Source organism: Haliotis rubra, unplaced genomic scaffold (assembly GCF_003918875.1).
Source record: "Haliotis rubra isolate DU_JTF1 unplaced genomic scaffold, ASM391887v1 Scf54, whole genome shotgun sequence".
NCBI classification, from domain to species: domain Eukaryota; kingdom Metazoa; phylum Mollusca; class Gastropoda; order Lepetellida; family Haliotidae; genus Haliotis; species Haliotis rubra.
The window spans coordinates 21483-40378 of NW_025767235.1; the positions used below are offsets into that span (position 1 = coordinate 21483).

Consider the following 18896-nt stretch of genomic DNA (forward strand, 5'->3'; position numbering starts at 1 on the left):
ACTGAAGGGTATAACAACAAAACAGTGAATGTGCATGTGTCTCATACACTGAAGGGTATAACAACAAAACAGTGAATGTGCATGTGTCTCATACACTGAAGTGTACAACAACAAAACAGTGAATGTGCATGTGTCTCATACACTGAAGTGTACAACAACAAAACAGTGAATGTGCATGTGTCTCATACACTGAAGGGTACAACAACAAAACTGTGAATGTGCATGTGTCTCATACACTGAAGGGTACAACAACAAAACAGTGAATGCCCATGTGTCTCATACACTGAAGTGTACAACAACAAAACAGTGAATGTGCATGTGTCTCATACACTGAATGTGCATGTGTCTCATAAGGGTATAACAACAACAAAACAGTGAATGTGCATGTGTCTCATACACTGAAGTGTAAACAAAACAGTGAATGTGCATGTGTATCATACAACAACAACAAACTGTGAATGCCCATGTGTCTCATACACTGAAGTGTACAACTGTGAACAAATGTGTACAACAACAAACAAAACAGTGAATGTACATGTGTCATACACTGAAGTGTACAACTGAATGTGTGTCTCAACAACACAACAACAACACAGTGTGAATGTGCATGTGTCTCATACACTGAAGTGAATATAACAACAACAACAACTGTGAATGTGCATGTGATACACTGAAGTGTGTGAATGCCCATGTGTCTCATACACTGAAGGGTACAACAACAAAACTGTGAATGTGCATGTGTCTCATACACTGAAGGGTACGACAACAAAACAGTGAATGTGCACGTCTCATACACTGAAGGGTACAACAACACAACAGTGAATGTGCATGTGTCTCATACACTGAAGGGTATAACAACAGTGAAACATGTGTCTCATACACCGAAGGTGCATGTGTCTCATACACTGTCTCAAGAAGGGTATAACAACAAAACAGTGAATGTGCATGTGTCTCATACACTGAAGGGTACAACAACAAAACAGTGAATGTGCATGTGTCTCATACACTGAAGTGTACAACAACAAAACAACTGTGAATGTGCATACACTGAACTGAAGGGTACAACAACAAAACAGTGAATGTGCATGTGTCTCATACACTGAAGTGAACAACAAAACTGTGAATGTGCATGTGTCTCAACACAACAGTGAATGTGAATGTGTCTCATACACTGAAGTGTACAACAACAAAACAGTGAATGTGCATGTGTCTCATACACTGAAGGGTACAACAACAAAAAGCAGTGAATGTGCATGTGTCTCATACACTGACAACAACAAAACAGTGAATACACAACAAAACAGTGAATGTGCATGAAGTGCGTGCATGTACAACAACAAGTGTACAACAACAAAACAGTGAATGTGCATGTGTCTCATACACTGAAGGGTACAACAACTGAACAGTGTGAATGTGCATGTGTCTCATACACTGAAGGGTATAACAACAACAAAACAGTGAATGTGCATGTGTCTCATACACTGAAGTGTGTGAATGTGCATGTGTCTCATACACTGAAGGGTGTACAACAACACAACTGTGAATGCCCATGTGTCTCATACACTGAAGGTGTAAGAATGTGCAAATGTGTCTCATACACTGAAGTGTACAACAACACAACAGTGAATGTGCATGTGTCTCATACACTGACAAAACAGTGAAGTGTACACTGATACACTGAAGTGTACAACAACAATGCCCAACAGTGAATGTGCATGTGTCTCATACACTGAAGTGTACAACAACAAAATGCAGTGAATGTGCATGTGTCTCTCGTACACTGATACACTGAAGGCAGTACAACAACACTGAAGGGTAAACAGTGAATGTGCATGTGTCTCATACACTCGATTTTCGTGATGTGAATCACTGGATTGTCTGGTCCAGACTCGAGATCGCCCTCCTAGAGTAGGTTAATTGCTGAGCGTGGCTCTAAATAACAAGCAACTATACCAAACATATCCTGCCGGATACAACTACAGAATATGATATGTACATGTGTATCATATGCACACGGATATACCTGTTTGAGTCAACCCAAAGTGCATAGAAAGAACAACTTACTCTCTTACTTATTTGCATACGGTTTATTTAGTAAAAATATAATATCTGTTCACATAGACATATTAGTATATAAAGACACGATTTTGTGAGGAATATACACAATTAACAATGACATATAATATCAAGATGGCGAAACACCTGCTACACCAAGGGAAACATACATGGTCCAAACGTATTGCATTGTTGCACTGTTCACTGCAGCAGGGTGAAACTATGAGGCATATGCGTATATATATTTTCCTGTCACGCAACCCCGTAAACATCGTCGTGCATATTCCGTGTATTCCACGTACACCAGCAGACTCTTGTTCAGCGAGGATCCAGATAATCTGTCGATAGGATAACGTCCATAGGGCCCTACAACACTGCACGTCAGCACTGTTTACAAGAGGGACATCAAATAAAACATAACAGGTTCTGAACCTACTTTCGCTTTCTTTTTACATTAAGCAGTCCTTACCATGTACTTAAATGCAAAATTAGTAACAAAGAAAACTGATATTTGTATCTGTACTTCATTTAACATGTTCTCTGTTTATTCGTTAATCTGAACATGACGTCATCCTTTAGATAAACTTGTCGTTAACCTTCACTGCGTGTTTACCCGACGTCTAGGGTCATGAAGCATTGCTACACTATAAGTACATACAGTCTCACCGTTGTAATCTCACCATGCTAACTACAAAAGCAAAAATAATTGAAAAATCCTCGGTTAACATAAATGTGGTAACAAACTACGTTGGCAGCAAAACGTCTATGTTATAACCAGTTCACATGTGGGCAGCATAACGTTTATGTTATAACCAGTTCACATGTGGTCAGAATAACGCCTATGTTATAACCAGTTCACATGTGGTCAGAATAACGTCTATGTTATAACCAGTTCACATGTGGGCAGCATAACGTCTATGTTATAACCAGTTCACATGTAATAACGTCTATGTTATAACCAGTTCACATGTGGGCAGCATAACGTCTATGTTATAACCAGTTCACATGTGGTCAGAATAACGTCTATGTTATAACCAGTTCACATGTGGGCAGCATAACGTCTATGTTATAACCAGTTCACATGTGGTCAGAAAAACGTCTATGTTATAACCAGTTCACATGTGGGCAGCAAAACGTCTATGTTATAACCAGTTCCCATGTGGTCAGAATAACGTCTATGTTATAACCAGTTCCCATGTGGTCAGAATAACGTCTATGTTATAACCAGTTCACATGTGGTCAGAATAACGTCTATGTTATAACCAGTTCACATGTGGGCAGCATAACGTCTATGTTATAACCAGTTCACATGTGGTCAGAATAACGTCTATGTTACAACCAGTTCACATGTGGGCTGCATAACGTCTATGTTATAACCAGTTCACATGTGGTCAGAATAACGTCTATGTTATAACCAATTCATGGGCGATGAAGTAGTGTACATACACGCACTGGGTAATTTAACACAGAATCAGTTTCAAAGGGAAATGAATGTCTTTGATTTCAGCTGCAACGGCGATGCGCGAGTAACGATTTGGCACGCATCTTTTCGTGAAGTTCCATCGCCATCTGGAAAGAAACACAAATCGATCTGTTATTGAAGGGTATTTTCGGTGATAAAACTTCCGTTTACAGACAATAAGGCCTTGGAGTTGTTTATTCATACGAGAAGTGGCATATGATGTGTTATTTTGCAAGATATATTTACATGGTATTGGCAACTGTTGCCAAAATACCATCTGACAAAAAATCATGTGCGCATTCATAAGTCAATTAAACCCATTCATATGTAGAGGCCCACACAAAGATTTAATTTACGGCCCTTATCAGCAGTGATCGGGCCATTTGTATATTTCAACATATACTGAGGGCAACACGTTTGGTGATCAAAATGCAAATGGTGAGTTGTCTACTCATAAAGGTACATAATTTAATGCAATAATTAGCCTATTAGTTTTTGATTGACAGACTAATGTCTAATAGACATCTTCAGCAAATATTTGAGTAGCATATGTATTTATTATTTATGACCACGTACCAGTTTATCGGTCAGGGGCTTCAATGACATCCACATCTGTCATGTTTCCGTTAACCATGATACCGGCGTCCAGAAAGTATTGAAACGTAGCGCTGTCGGCTACTAGAAGCCTTGTTTCCTCGGGAATAGCCACAACCTTTTCTACAAGATCGTTCTGAGAGTCATCCTCCACATTGACGCCGTTCACCTCGACAATCCGGTCGTTTTTACGCAGTCCCGCGGCCTCGGCAGGGGAGTCGGGGTCAACCTTCCCGACACAGATGCCTCTGACTCCTTCCTCTGACTGCAGGTAGAAGCCGTAGCCGTCAAACGTCGACCATTTCTTGAGGTGACACAGGCGGGCCCTGTATTGAGAGTTACTGTTTCTGGACTGTGGTTCTGTGGAACAAGAAGACAAAATGGTAAAGCCGCTAATGACAAATGTTGGGTTTTTAACTTTTATTTGGAAAACCGTGCGAGTGCAACCTGTAGACCCGGGCGAGCTTGCATTTTATTATCTAGCGTGGACGTTTTGAAATATATTATCATCCCATACTTAAGACATTATACTGCAGTCTCTACTACAGGCTAGCTTGGGTTATTGAGACAATAACATAAACCAGAATAAACATATCATCTGCTCCGTTCATTGATACAGAATTCCGTACAATGGCAGTAAGGCCCATGAAGGGTGTGACCCGAGCAGCTTGCCACAGACGACAAAGATTGGGTAGGCTGGGCAACAGCAGAGACGGCTGTGCGCTAATACAACACGTATATAGACAAATTAAGGTTTGCCGCTGCTTTAAAAAACAATGGCGGAACACGTTCCTGGCAACGAAGCGGCGAACGGTATGCCAGAGAAACAATTTGTTATCATGATCGAGGCCTGTTACACTTTTGACATATTACGGATGCTTCATTAAATTTGTTGGTGATTTCTTCAACCACTTCACGAAAACAATGTGCCGCATCTCCGTTCACTGCAATGTGTCGGTGCTTCCATCTGGACCAGAAAAACCAAACCAGTGGATTACATTACGATCAACCCTCCTGAGGATCGTCGCAATTAAGTCAGTCAGCTGCCTCCTGATCTCCGCTCTTATATCATGAACTGAGGAACTGAGGACCTTTTTCGCACCAAATATCCAATGGTGAGATCATGTTTGTAATTGTCAAGTAACGTGTCACAGAAACATCCATTTACTAGAGTAACTGGTCACAGAAACATAGATACACTTAAATCATTGTGATCATCAACTTACCTATGACAGGGGGTGGAGGAAGTAGTTCCCTCTCCGGGTTAGTTAAGTAAACAACATCTGCCATGGAACCCGAGACCTGGACCTGTTGTCTCTTGTAGTATCGCTCTGACTCAGGGTCCACCACCAGGAGTCTTGTCTCATTGGTGTTGCCGTCGATTCCCATCTGGATGTGTCTGATGGCCCCCGGCTGCTCCTCACCTTCAACGTTCACACCATTGATCTCAATGATTTTGTCACCGTCCAGTAATCCGGCTGCTACCGCTGGGGACCCCTCGTCAATGTTGGTGATGAAAGTGCCCGGGACGCCCCTTTCTCCATGCAGGATGAAGCCGTACCCAGAGAAATCTGCCCATTTCTTTACGTGACATAATCTCACTTTTATGTTTCCAGTGTACGCTGAAATATACGAAAGAACAAGCATTGAAAGTACCACCCGATATACGAACAGTAACATCGTCCCCATCGTCATTACTTTGAAAATATGGAATGCCTCACTTTCCTCATCACGCGCCCTAACCGGAAAATATCACATTTAGGACAGGTGTAGCAGCAGCTGATGCATCGTGAGTGGAACAATCTGCCAAGGACATTCTTCAAGAATTGATGTGATTGGTGTGTGTCGGCGGTGGCAAAGAATGGTGTGAAATTGCATGATAGAGCTGTGTCCTGTTAAATATCCTATTGTATAATGAAAATCCTTAATCGATACGAAATGATAAAAGACATGGCTGCAGGCTGAATATTTATTCATGTGAGCATTTAGTGTTTCATTTACCCATTACAATGGGGTTTTTCTTCGTATTAACTACACCCTATCTGGGTCTTACCGTTTACATTGTCTTCAAGACTTCAAGATTTTCAAATGCACGCTAAGAAGGTTAAATTACTTCAATATTCTTTTCAAGACATTCAAACATTATGGAGCTTCAGTTCAACAGTAAACGACTGTTGATCAAGATCAGTGTGATGGGATGGTGGCGAAATAACGAGTACAACAGGCTGGTCGCGACCATGGCTATGGTGGAAGACAATACGATAGGGAGACGCTCACAGGCAAACAAAGTGCACCGTCTCACACGAGGCAAAGAGTGCGGATGGGGCATTTTCTCAACGTGGAAGCATTGCTGACATGATATGTGTGGGGTTGATTTTATGAGTGAAGGAAATTCATGGTTTTTCATTTGCGAATGCGATGATCATGTTATGTACGCGTTATTTATATGAATGATGCTTTCTCGGTATATATTGGTTTATCATCATTATCACCATAACCATCATCATCATCATCATCATAATCACCATCATCGTCCTGGTCAGTTATGCAGGTTACAACAACTCATAAAAAAATTAATTTTGGTTTAATCATAACATTAATACGAGTATTATATTTTTCAATTGTCAGGGACCACTATTGGGCAAGATTATATCAAGAATTCACGGGATGGTAGTTCTACTGTAGAAATAGTTCACAAATAATGCCTTGGTCTGATTCAGAAATATGTTACACAAATAAGAAAGTATGAGTTGATGCACAAATCTCTTACGCAGGTAAGCAAGTCTAGGTTTACACATATATGCGATTCATGACAAGTCGAGCAAGAGTAGATAGGGCGAAATATGCTCGCTCTGTCAGTTATCTATGGGTACATTAGGCAAGGAATGTCTAGAGTTTCATGAATGAGATTTGATTTCGTTTACCTAGTTCTGTCTATAGAGACAAGTCAACGTGTGGCACATTTACAGGTAACACAGCAAGTCTACATGACAATGTGGCCCGCAGCTAAACAGTCACCGCTGCAATATAAGCTTCACACAAACAGGTTTTACCCGCGGCGGCTTTTTGTCCCTGACAATACCCCTGTCACCATGGTCTCTTGTGCTGAAGGGAATTTCTATATAGGTCACAGTCTATTCACACAGGTCTTTCTTACCATGGGGTGGTGTACATACATATACATACGTATGAAAAGATGTTTCAAGGATAAAATCGTCGAGTTGTGATCCAGGTTTGATCTGCAGTCAGCTAAAGTATATACTTGGGTGCGCCTGCTAGAGCAGGTTGCTTTCTTGTGCACTATGAATACTATACTGCTTGCGGTCCTTTGTTGACCTGCCGCCCGGCCGTATTCACTAATATTTGATCGTCAGTCGTAGTTTGTGTGTACTTTTGTATTTCGTATATCTCGGGCTTTGAAGGAAAACAAGTTCATAGTTGAACGTATTCTGCTGTGTGTGGAGTGGGATATTCAGATGTGGGTTGGGTTGTACTGTTTGGCGTGTGTGTGTTATGTGAGGGAGTAGAAAGTTATGTGTTCGTGGAGGGTATTTGGGTTTGTGCTTGTGTGAGGGTATCTTGGCGTGAGTTAATGTGGATGTATATCGGCGAAAGTGTGAGGACAATTGTGTGAGCGTTGGTGTGGGGGTATATTAGAAAGTGTTCATGAGGGCAATTGGACGAGTGTTAGTGTATGGGTATGTGGGGGTTCATGTAGGTTGTATAGGTATGTGACCTTCAGGTGTGTAAGTATGGAACTACAGCTGTGTAAATGTGGGATTTTTACATGTATTATCACGGTTCTTCTTGTGTGAAAGTATGGCATCTTGTATTAGTATATCTATGGTGTGTTCATATGGTACTTTCAGATGTGTTGATCAGGTGTGTTCATGAAGAGATCTTAGGTACTGTAATTTTGACGTATTGCTTTGAAATCTCCAAATGTTTTAGTGCATGATTTTCAGGTGTATACTAGGATATGTACAAGAGGCAATGTGTGTCATAGTATCGCGGAATTTATCAATGGGTCACTATAGTATTTTATCATCGGTTAGTCATGGATCTTGTGACACTGTCAAGAACAGTCTAAATATACTACTGGAAGCTATGTGCCTCGGGACAACGAAAGTATTTTTCATCCGCTGTCCATCACTGTAACATATTTTCTACATTCTTTCATGTGAAATGATTTACAATATATCTCTTAAAATAACCAGCCAATGAAATAATCTATGTTAGGCAGGAAGCAGCTCAAGGGAGAGGCAACCATGTCACACTTTATGTCAAGTAAAAGCACGGGTGTTTTTAATAATGAGAATATTTATAACGCGCCTTTTCCAGGCTTGATATCCTACTCAAAGCGCACAATGTGATCATTATTTCCCCGGATAACCCAATCTGCCTGTTAGGCGCTGGAAGGTTAATGGTCTCACGACTTATTTCACCGGGTACCCATTTTTTCTGCTGGGTGAACAGAGGCAATTTTGAACAAACTCACTTGCCTAAGGTGAGACCATATGTATCACACGTGCTTCGTTGTGGGGCAGGACTGAAGTCCCAGAAACTCTCAGGAGTCAAGCTGTCACACACGGTTACGCATCAAAGAATTCTCCGCGCCCAACATTGCTTAACTTCAACTGATCTGTGACCTGAGCTCTATGCACAGGACCGCACACCACCACTTTTTAGTAGATGAAAAGTTACGACACATGTAAAGAAGGGCAATTTCTGTTGCCGTTAGTTATTGTCAGCTTACATAAAGGCAGTTTCATCTGCAAAGACCTGCAGTAAATACACATACCCCAGCAACCATCTAATACCGAGTTGTTTTCTTGTTTTAGCACAAGTAGTATATGTGTGACCTCATACGCTGAGAACAGTCCTCCAATACAATCCGCGAGAAAACCAACGGAGCATATCATGTCAAGTTTGCGGCATACTAAGCCTCGGAAAAGTCTTCAGAGAGGACGTTTGCAAATTTGACGCATCAGTGGCACTGATTCTACCTGTGTCTTGTGTTCCCGTGTTATTTTTGTGGGGAATACTTGACTTGCCTTTACATGTGTTTGTGATCACACGGCATCATTATAATTCCAAAGCTATTCATAATCACATGTTTGATAATAAAAAGGCATAGTACAGTCAACTATGTTTTCAGAAGGACTTTCTTATAAATATTGAAGGGTTTGTATTTAGTGACAAAATCAACCTACCTGGTACTAGCGCCCGCGGGGGAGTCTCGATCCGTTCTATGTCCACCATCGAGCCGTGGACTGAAACACTGTGGCCACGAAAGAAGCGGAGTGTGTCAGGGTCGACCACCAGTAGAGTAGTTTGTTGTGGAACCGGGCCATTAGCGATCCTCCCCACCACCTGCTGCTGGTACTCGGCCTCAACATTTACACCATTCACCTCCACGACGAGGTCTCCTGGCCGCAGTCCCGCTGCCTCTGCGGGGGAACCACTCTCCACTTTGCCGATGCTCTGCCCGGGATCGTCTTTGTCGCCGTGCAAGATAAAGCCGAAACCCTGGTAGTCGGGCCATTTCTTGACGGTGCACAGTCGGGCCTTCATTGGACTCGATTCGGAATGGATGACTGGAAAACAACAAAGAAATACAATGGGGATACCGTATACACAGCATATTGTATTATCAATCGTTTCAGAATTTTGGGGTCTATATGCATACTTGAAAGGTTCTGACTATGGAAGTCTAACTAGTGAACTTCGGATTATGGCACCCCAAAGGGACGCAACTCCTCAGAGGTGGTTTGACAATGGATCCCTAACTGTATACTGTCCTTAAAAATAGAAAACTGGAATGCATTAAGTATATCAAGATGAGCAGTCTTTCGTTCAGTCCGAACATCATTCACTCATCTTGCACGCCCTATTTCTTTCATTCGTATGGCCAAAGAATTCTGAGATTATATTAGAATTCCGAAAACAGCATTATCACCGTATATTCAGGGATAGCTTTATCACATGACATTTGTTCTTAACTACGAATTGTGAAGCGGCAGCCTCGCAGACTATTCAAAACGCTGACAGAGTGAGGTAAGCAGTCAGCTGATCTGTGCTATAAGGTTAATGTTTATTGATACCATTAACATCGTCATAATGTTGCCTTCAATGATATATCACAATCTGAAATCTCCCAGACGTTTCCTCGTTTGCAACAATAGATAAATGCCACAAAATATTTTTTCTATTAAGCCTGAATTAAAATGTTTACAAACTCGACAGTATGCTCTACAGAGCAAGGCTTATGTCACACACGTTTATAAACATTAGTCACTTACTCTATGTGGATTTTGTCATTCTTTTCAAGCTTACATTTCCCAAATTCGTCACAGAAATAAGAAGTATGAGTACATAGCACTGACGCACAGTAAACTGGTTTTGTGGATGAAGTCATGCACAACCCTTTTAGTACATATCCACAGACAGTACGGCCGAAGTTGTTTAAAACTTTAAGACTAGTTTTCAAACGCTTCACGCTTCACACTTCACTATGGACGTCATAAACATAACAGCAAACATCATGCATATGGGTTGCTTAACAATATGGGAATCAGTGCGAGTATATATGCTCCAGTGAAAAACATGTCACAAATGCTTTTTAAAAACAAATCAAATACATTCTTACACAAAAGAGCGTCACCTCACAGTATTTTAAATACTTCTAATCATTTATGGACCCGAGGTAGTCATGCTCACCTTCCTCAACAACATCGGCTGATGCGCATGCCATGGTAGTATCTTTCAAGGAGAGACTGACTGTCTTATTATTAACCATACGCACAACGACTGCTTCCACCGTCCTGTGAAGCAGTGTTGGACGGTCAGCAGGTATAGCTGTGGGTGGGGCTTAGAGTGCAATGTGCTACGTGTGTGGAGCCTTGTCAAGTATCTACCCAATCCTTATCTTCTCCAAAAACGAGATACTTCAGACACAGTCTGCAAATACACTCACATGTCAACACAGCCCAGGAATTTGGAATCTTTCAAGTCTTTTTTCCGACCTGAATTTTCGGATTTGATCATATGAACGGTGTCAACGTTTATAAATTATGTACATTCAAAATAGGAAGAAGGTACAGATATGAGAGTTGTTCGTTGGTTAATGAGGGATCACCTTCGTCCGTGTTGACAAGTCACACAATGGCCTGGTGTTTGACATGCTGCAAGTGTCTGGTCACATCGCGTCGCATTAGGTAAAGGGGTTTGTACCGAACATAACGTGTCACTCATTAAAATGGCAGGCCACCCCCTCTTGTCATGAAACGTCATTCGCGGATTCAGCAGTGTGGAAACAGTTATGTTTTCTTCATTTAATATTCGTGAATAGCAATTTAAAAGATTCTTTGGTTGGTCACAACGAAAGTGAGATCACAATATTATTCTGAGACAATTTCCCACCAGCATAATGTGTTAGAGGTACATCTGCCAAGTTATTACCCAGTTTGACAAGTCTACAACTACAGTGCCACTTTTAAAACCTGCACTTAGATATAATGTAACACAGAACGGACTGGCAGCACGTGCAGCTTTGGGGATACACGTCATTAGGGAAAGTGTCATTATAGCGATTATTGGGTAACAGTATGTCAACTATCATAGAGAAATTTTATACCCGCCGCCACACTGAGAATATACGAAAATCGCTGAAGATTCATAAGTTAACGTGAGTCACTACAGTGATAACATGGACATGAAAGCACTGCACTGAATTAACTCAGAAGCACTGCAGTTTGTGAACACATGGGGACTGCAGTTTAGGAACACAGACGGACTGCAGTTTGGGAACACAGAAGCACTGCAGTTTGGGAGCTCAGAGGGACTGCAGTTTGGGAACACGGAGAGACAGCAGTTTGGGAACTCAGAAGCACTGCAGTTTGGGAACACAGAGGGACTGCAGTTTGGGAACACAGAAGGACTGCAGTTTGGGAACACAGAAGCACTGCAGTTTGGGAACACAGAGGGACTGCAGTTTGGGAACACAGAGGGACTGCAGTTTGGGAACACAGAAGGACTGCAGTTTGGGAACACAGAAGCACTGCAGTTTGGGAACACAGAGGGACTGCAGTTTGGGAACACAGAGGGACTGCAGTTTGGGAACACAGAAGGACTGCAGTTTGGGAACACAGAAGGACTGCAGTTTGGGAACACAGAAGGACTGCAGTTTGGGAACACAGAAGGACTGCAGTTTGGGAACACAGAGGGACTGCAGTTTGGGAACACAGAGGGACTGCAGTTTGGGAACACAGAGGGACTGCAGTTTGGGAACACAGAGGGACTGCAGTTTGGGAACACAGAAGGACTGCAGTTTGGGAACACAGAAGGACTGCAGTTTGGGAACTCAGAAGCACTGCAGTTTGGGAACACAGAGGGACTGCAGTTTGGGAACACAGAAGGACTGCAGTTTGGGAACACAGAGGGACTGCAGTTTGGGAACACAGAAGCACTGCAGTTTGGGAACACAGAGGGACTGCAGTTTGGGAACACAGAAGGACTGCAGTTTGGGAACACAGAGGGACTGCAGTTTGGGAACACAGAGGGACTGCAGTTTGGGAACTCAGAAGCACTGCAGTTTGGGAACACAGAAGCACTGAAGTTTGGGAACACAGAAGCACTGCAGTTTGGGAACTCAGAAGCACTGCAGTTTGGGAACACAGAGGGACTGCAGTTTGGGAACACAGAAGTACTGTAGTTTGGGAACACAGAAGCACTGCAGTTTGGGAACACAGAAGGACTGCAGTTTGGGAACACATCTCATGGTCTGTAGAGCGACAGTGATCGTGTCCAGACATGTATTGTGAGATTGGGATTGGATCATCGTATTACTCAACTTATCATGAGAATGGGCATCGGTGGTTATGCAACCTACGACATGTGCCTTGAAATGGGTGCTCAGTCAGTGACGTGAGGAGAGATGGGACTTTAGTTGGGACACAATTCATGGCGTGGGAGGGATGGGACGTTAGTTGGGACACAATTCATGATGGCAGAAGAGAGAGGACTTAGTTGGGACACAGTTAGTGGCAGTATGAGAGATGGGACGTTAGTTGGGACACAATTCATGATGGCAGAAGAGATAAGACTTAGTTGGGACAAAGTTAGTGACAGTATGAGAGATGGGACGTTAGTTGGGACACAATTCATGAGGACTTTAGTTGGGACACAATTCATGACGTTAGGAGAGATGGGACTTGAGATGTGACTCAGCTCCAGGTATGTGTGGTGAAGTGGCAATTTCTTTCACATAAAAACAAATACACTCGTTTGTTTCTAAATCATAACCGACTCGAAAGACGCCATACTACAGTGTATTCAGTGTTAATGGAGATAAATCTGTGTGTACTTGATTACCATTTTGACATGAATAGACCTAGAGCAAACTGACACGTAATTAGTGTTCTTTTCTATACCCAATAAATAGAACATTAACTGATCTGTCTGTCAAATAGAGGGTAAAGAGAGTGATCTCGTTACTCATATTATAGCTGGGTTTGCTGAACAGGTCACATTTCACATGTTATTTAATTTATTTGATGAAAGAACTATCTTTTATTATTACTCATCCGTTGAAGATATCACTGTTTAATAATTTTACAATGTTATTACACATGTTATTACACATTGTGCAGACACCTGTCTGCCTGAAGTTTGTACATTTAATGTGATTTAAACTTTCATTACAGTCAATACATGCTCAAAGTTAATACCACTTTAAGCCTCTTGTTGGAAGTAGTTAAGAACGAAAAGAGATTTTCCGGATAATCAGAATGTATGAGAAAAACACTAATTGTAAGAAAAGAAACAATAGGCGTTAGACGTGTACACCAGCGTCGATGTAATTTCCCAGCTTAAGTGGATCGATTGATCATTTGTACGCCCTCACAGGTAAGCCGGCAGAACAAGTAGGGCAAGATCTGTGGCCCCTGAAGCATGACCACGACAGGCTGGATCAGCTGACAACCCGAACAATGCAGCCGCTATTGTTGTAGAGTGACCGCTTATGTAATACAGGGCCTTCCCGTGTTGCCACGTTGTACGTTCTCGCCTAATTATGATACGCATTTGTCTTGACACTGACACAGCTTAATCCCCAGGGTACACAGTGAGCCCGAGTTGCAAACTATCAAACCCTGTTTAGAATATGCAACGATCAATGAATACAAGACACGGTGTCAATGTTTTACATATAAACATCTGTGCATGTTGTGAATGAGTTATATGATTCGAAGGTATGTACGAGTACCGACTCCGTTATGAGCACATAATGACATACACAAACATGCCAGTGATGATGGCGGAATATCTCAAAGTGGCCTATTTAACGCTCCCGAGTCCACACAATAGTAATAACAACCTACCTCCGTTCGATTGATACCCTGTGATAGGAGGAGGTATGTCCTCCATTCCATCGTCGCCAAGGAACGTGTCGGGGTCCACAACTTCAGCCTCGATCTCCTCCACACCATTTGTAAATTCTTGTTGGCTTGGCGAGACGTCATCTGATGGCACCTGGATGCAGATAGTTTCTGGCAGCCCCCCTCTGATCACTTCGTTGTTGTCACGGTATAGCTGGTCGGTCATGGGGTCTGCCACAAGGAGATCCACCCGGTCCCGTCGCTGGGCCACCATGCCCTGGACATCTGGTAAAGGTAGTCCGTCCACCGGTACACCATTGACTTCGTGCACTCTGTCCCCACTTCTCAGACCAGCCTGTTTGGCCAGCGAGTTGTCCACCACGATACCGACGTAGCGGAACGGCTCCGATCTTGTAGCAGTTACATTGAATCCAAAGGAGACCACACCCGGTTGTTTCACTAAAACAACAAGCCTCGGCTTTAACGTAGGCATGGAACTCATCTCGACGTTGGTAGTTCGATCAACACGAATAGTTAATACTCTGTCCGCTGAACACAACCCGGTACCCCTGAACCACCTCCTACTACCACTGGTCTTACGGGTGTTGCAGGGTAGAGCAAGTAGACGCCCCTCCTAAATAGCGGTGTGCGTGGAGCCCTGTCACAGCTAGGTCACGTGACTCCACTCGATATTACAGTTATAACTGAGAGAGTCGAAAAGCGTGTCTATTTTTGAACATTCAGCCAAGCGGTGCGAGCTGGCTGTACACAATGCCGCGGGTAGCGCGAGTATACGGAGAACAAAACCAGTCATGAAGAAACATACTCCTGGTATACACACAATGAAGCTGTATTCTTGTCACGGCGTTATGGACGTGGGCATGAATAATTACAGCATATGCTAGTCACAGAGAACTTCTGTTTATTTATCACACATATCTGGACAGAGCTACAACATCAACATCTTCTTCAGTGATTTACCAAAGAAAATGGCATGTGGTTATCATGTGACTGGGCGTGATCTTAACCCTTTAGTATAGTTGTAATGAGTGTCTCTCAAAAGAAGTTCAACGTCAGCCAATCTCCTGTCAAATTCTTTTGGTTGCGTGGATGGGGGGAGCATGTGTAGGTTAGGGTGGGTGGGGACAGGGTGTGTAGGTTAGGGTGGGGTGGATGGGAGAGCATGTGTAGGTTAGGGTGGAGTGGATGGGTAGAGGATGTGTAGGTTAGGGTGGATGGGGACAGGGTGTGTAGGTTAGGGTGGATGGAAGAGCATGTGTAGGTTAGGGTGGGGTAGATGGGAGGGCATGTGTAGGTTATTTTTGGGGTGGATGGGAGAGCATGTGTAGGTTAGGGTGAATGGGGAGGGCATGTATAGGTTATGGTGGGGTGGATGGGAAAGCATGTGTGAGATTACGGTGGGGTGGATGGGAGAGAATGTGTAGGTTAGGGTAGATGGGGACAGGGTGTTGTAGGTTAGGGTGGATGGAAGAGCATGTGTAGGTTAGGGTGGGGTGGATGGGAGAGGGCATGTGCAGGTTATTTTAGGGTGGATTGGAGAGCATGTGGGTTAGGGTGGATGGGAGAGCATGTGTGGGTTAGAATTAGGGTGGATGGGGAGAGGCATGTGTAGGTAAGGGTAGGGTGGATGGGAGGGCATGTGTGTGGAGTTAGGGTGGGAGTGGATGGGAGAGCATGTGTAGAGTTAGTGTAGGGTGCATGGGGAGAGGAAGTGTAGGTTAGGGTGGATGGGGAGGGCATGTGTAGGTTAGGGTGGGGTGGATGGGAGATCATGTGTGGGAGTTAGGCAGAGTGGATGGGAGAGCATGTGTAGGTTAAGGGTGGGGGTGGGTGGGGAGGGCATGTGTGAGGATTAAGGGGTGGATAGGAGAGCATGTGTAGGTTAGGGTGGGGTGGATGGGAGCATTGGGGTGGATGGGAGGATGGGATGCATGTGGAGTTAGGGTGGGGTGGATGGGGAGATCATGTGTGGGTTAGGCAGAGTGGATGGGAGAGCATGTGTAGGTTAGGGTGGGTGGATAGGGAGGGGCATGTGTAGGTTAAAGGTGGATGGGAATGCATATGTGTAGGAGTTAGGGTGGGGTGGATGGGAGAGGCATGTGTGGTTAGGGTTAGGGATTAGGGTGGATGGGAGAGGATATGTAGGTTAGGGTGGATGGGAATGCATATACATGTGTAGAGTTAGGAGTGGGTGGATGGGGAGGAGCATGTGTAGGTTAGGGTGGATGGATGGGAAGCATGTGTAGAGTTAGGGTGGGGTGGATGGGGAGAGCATGTGTAGGTTAGGGTGGATTGGGGTGGATGAGGGATGTGTATGTTAGGGTGGATGGGGGAGAGGATGTGTATGTTAGAGGTGGATGGGAGAGGATGTAGGAGTTTAATTAGGGGGTGGATGGGAGAGCATGTGTAGTTAGGGTGGATGGATGGGGAGAACATGTATAGAGTTAGGGTGGATGGGGAGGAGGATGAAGTTAGGGTGGAGATGTGGATAGTGTAGAGGTTATGTCTATGGAGTGGATAGGGTGGCATGGAATTAGGATGATAGGAGAGGATGTGTAGGTTATGATGGGGTGGATGAGGGAGAGGATGTGTTAAGATTAGGGTGGGGACGTGGAAGTGTGTATAGAAGTTATGATGGAGTGGATGGGGACAGGATGTGTAGGTTAGGGTAGATGTGGAGAGTGTGTGTAGGTTATGATGGGGTGGATGGGGAGAGGATGTGTAAGTTTGGGTGGACGTGGAGAGTGTGTATAGTGTATGTTATGATGGAGTGGATGGGGACAGGATGTGTAAGTTAGGAGTAGATGTGGAGGTGTGTGTGTATGTAGTGGATGGATGGACAGGATGTGTAGTTAGGGTAGATGTGGAGAGTGTGTATAGGTTATGATGGGATGGATGGATGGGGACAGGAAGTGTAGGTTAGGGGTGGATGGGGAGAGATGTGTGTAGAGGTTATGTGGGGTGGATGGGGAGAGGATGTGTTGGTTAGGGTGGATGTGGGAGAGGATGTGAAGTTACCCGTTGATAGATGGGAGAGGATATGAGTAGAAATTAGGGTGGAATGTGGTGTGTGTATAGTAGGGTGGATGGATATAGAGGATGTGCCAAGTGTAGGTTATGATGGGGTGGATAGGGACAGGATGTGTAAGTTAGGGTAGATGTGGAGAGTGTGTATAGGTTATGATGGAGTGGATGGGGACAGGATGTGTAAGTTAGGGTAGATGTGGAGAGTGTGTATAGGTTATGATGGAGTGGATGGGGACAGGATGTGTAAGTTAGGGTAGATGTGGAGAGTGTGTATAGGTTATGATGGGGTGGATGGGGACAGGATGTGTAAGAGATTAGGAAGTAAGATGTGGAGAGTGTGTATAGGTTATGATAGAGGGTGGATGGGGACAGGATGTGTATAAGTTAGGGTAGATGTGTGGAAGTGTGTGTAGGTTATGATGGAGTGGATGGGGAGGATGTGTAAGTTAGGGTGGATGTGGAAGTGTGTGTAGGTTACTGATGGAGTGGATGGGGGAGGGGATATGTGTAAGTTAGGGTAGATGTGGAAGTGTGTATAGGTTATGATGGAGTGGATAGGGGACAGGATGTAAGAAAGTTAGGAGTAGATGTGGAAGTGTGTATAGAGTTATGATGGAGTGGATAGGGGACAGGATGTGTAAAGAAATTAGGAGTAGATGTGGAGAGAGATATACTTAAATGTATAGGTTATGATGGAGGTGGATGGGGACAGGATGTATAAGTTAGGAGTAGATGTGGAGAAGTGTGTATAGGTTATGTATGGAAGTGGATAGGGACAGGATGTGCCAAGTTAGAGGTAGATGTGAAGTGTGTATAGAGTTATGATGGAGTGGATAGGGACAGGATGTGTAAGTTAGGAGTAGATGTGGAAGAAGTGTGTATAGGTTATGATGGGGTGGATAGGGACAGGATGTGTAAGTTTAGGGTAGATGTGGAGAAGTGTGTATAGAGTTATGTTGGAGTGGATAGGGACAGGATATGTGTAAGAAGGATTAGGGAAGTAGATGTGGAAGCGTGTATAGGTTATGTTGGGAGTGGATAGGACAGGATGTGTAAGTTAGGGTAGATGTGGAGAGTGTGTATAGGTTATGATGGAGCGGATGGGGACAGGATGTGTAAGATTAGGAATGTATAGATGTGGAAATTGTGTGTATAGGTTATGATGGAGTGGATAGGGACAGGATGTGTAAGGTTAGGAGTAGATGTGGAAGTGTGTATAGGTTATGATTTAGGGTGGATAGGGACAGGATGTATACAGTGCAGAGTTAGGGTAGATGTGGAAGTGTGTATAGGTTATGATGGAAGTGGATAGGGACAGGATGTGTATAGAAGTTAGGAGTAGATGTGGAGAAGTGTGTATA

General features: G+C 43.6%; 1 protein-coding gene and 1 long non-coding RNA gene across 2 annotated transcripts; one reads left to right on the top strand and one right to left on the bottom strand.

Annotated features, from left to right (window-relative positions):
- Positions 1-1413: 1413 nt before the first annotated feature.
- On the top strand, positions 1414-2270 carry LOC124253432. Its single transcript, XR_006892212.1, has 2 exons — positions 1414-1569; positions 1815-2270. It is a non-coding gene; the product is annotated as an uncharacterized LOC124253432 (long non-coding RNA).
- Positions 2271-2980: 710 nt separating this feature from the next.
- LOC124253431 (Na(+)/H(+) exchange regulatory cofactor NHE-RF3-like) lies at positions 2981-15171 on the bottom strand. The gene is made up of 5 exons (XM_046687199.1): positions 14491-15171; positions 9325-9708; positions 5338-5733; positions 4094-4471; positions 2981-3624 (listed from the first exon to the last, which is right to left on the bottom strand). The coding sequence occupies exons 1-4, from the start codon at positions 14987-14989 to the stop codon at positions 4098-4100; spliced, it is 1653 nt and encodes a 550-aa protein (XP_046543155.1). The 5' UTR covers positions 14990-15171; the 3' UTR covers positions 2981-3624; positions 4094-4097.
- Positions 15172-18896: the final 3725 nt, after the last annotated feature.

Excerpts from the sequence above, each read along its gene's own strand:
- LOC124253431 (XM_046687199.1), bottom strand. The coding sequence starts at position 14,989 with ATGAGTTCCATGCCTACGTTAAAGCCGAGGCTTGTTGTTTTAGTGAAA. Across the intron at positions 9,709-14,490 it reads AGGGTATCAATCGAACGGAG|TCATCCATTCCGAATCGAGT; the intron begins GTAGGTTGTTAT and ends GTTGTTTTCCAG. Across the intron at positions 4,472-5,337 it reads TCCTCCACCCCCTGTCATAG|AACCACAGTCCAGAAACAGT; the intron begins GTAAGTTGATGA and ends CTTGTTCCACAG.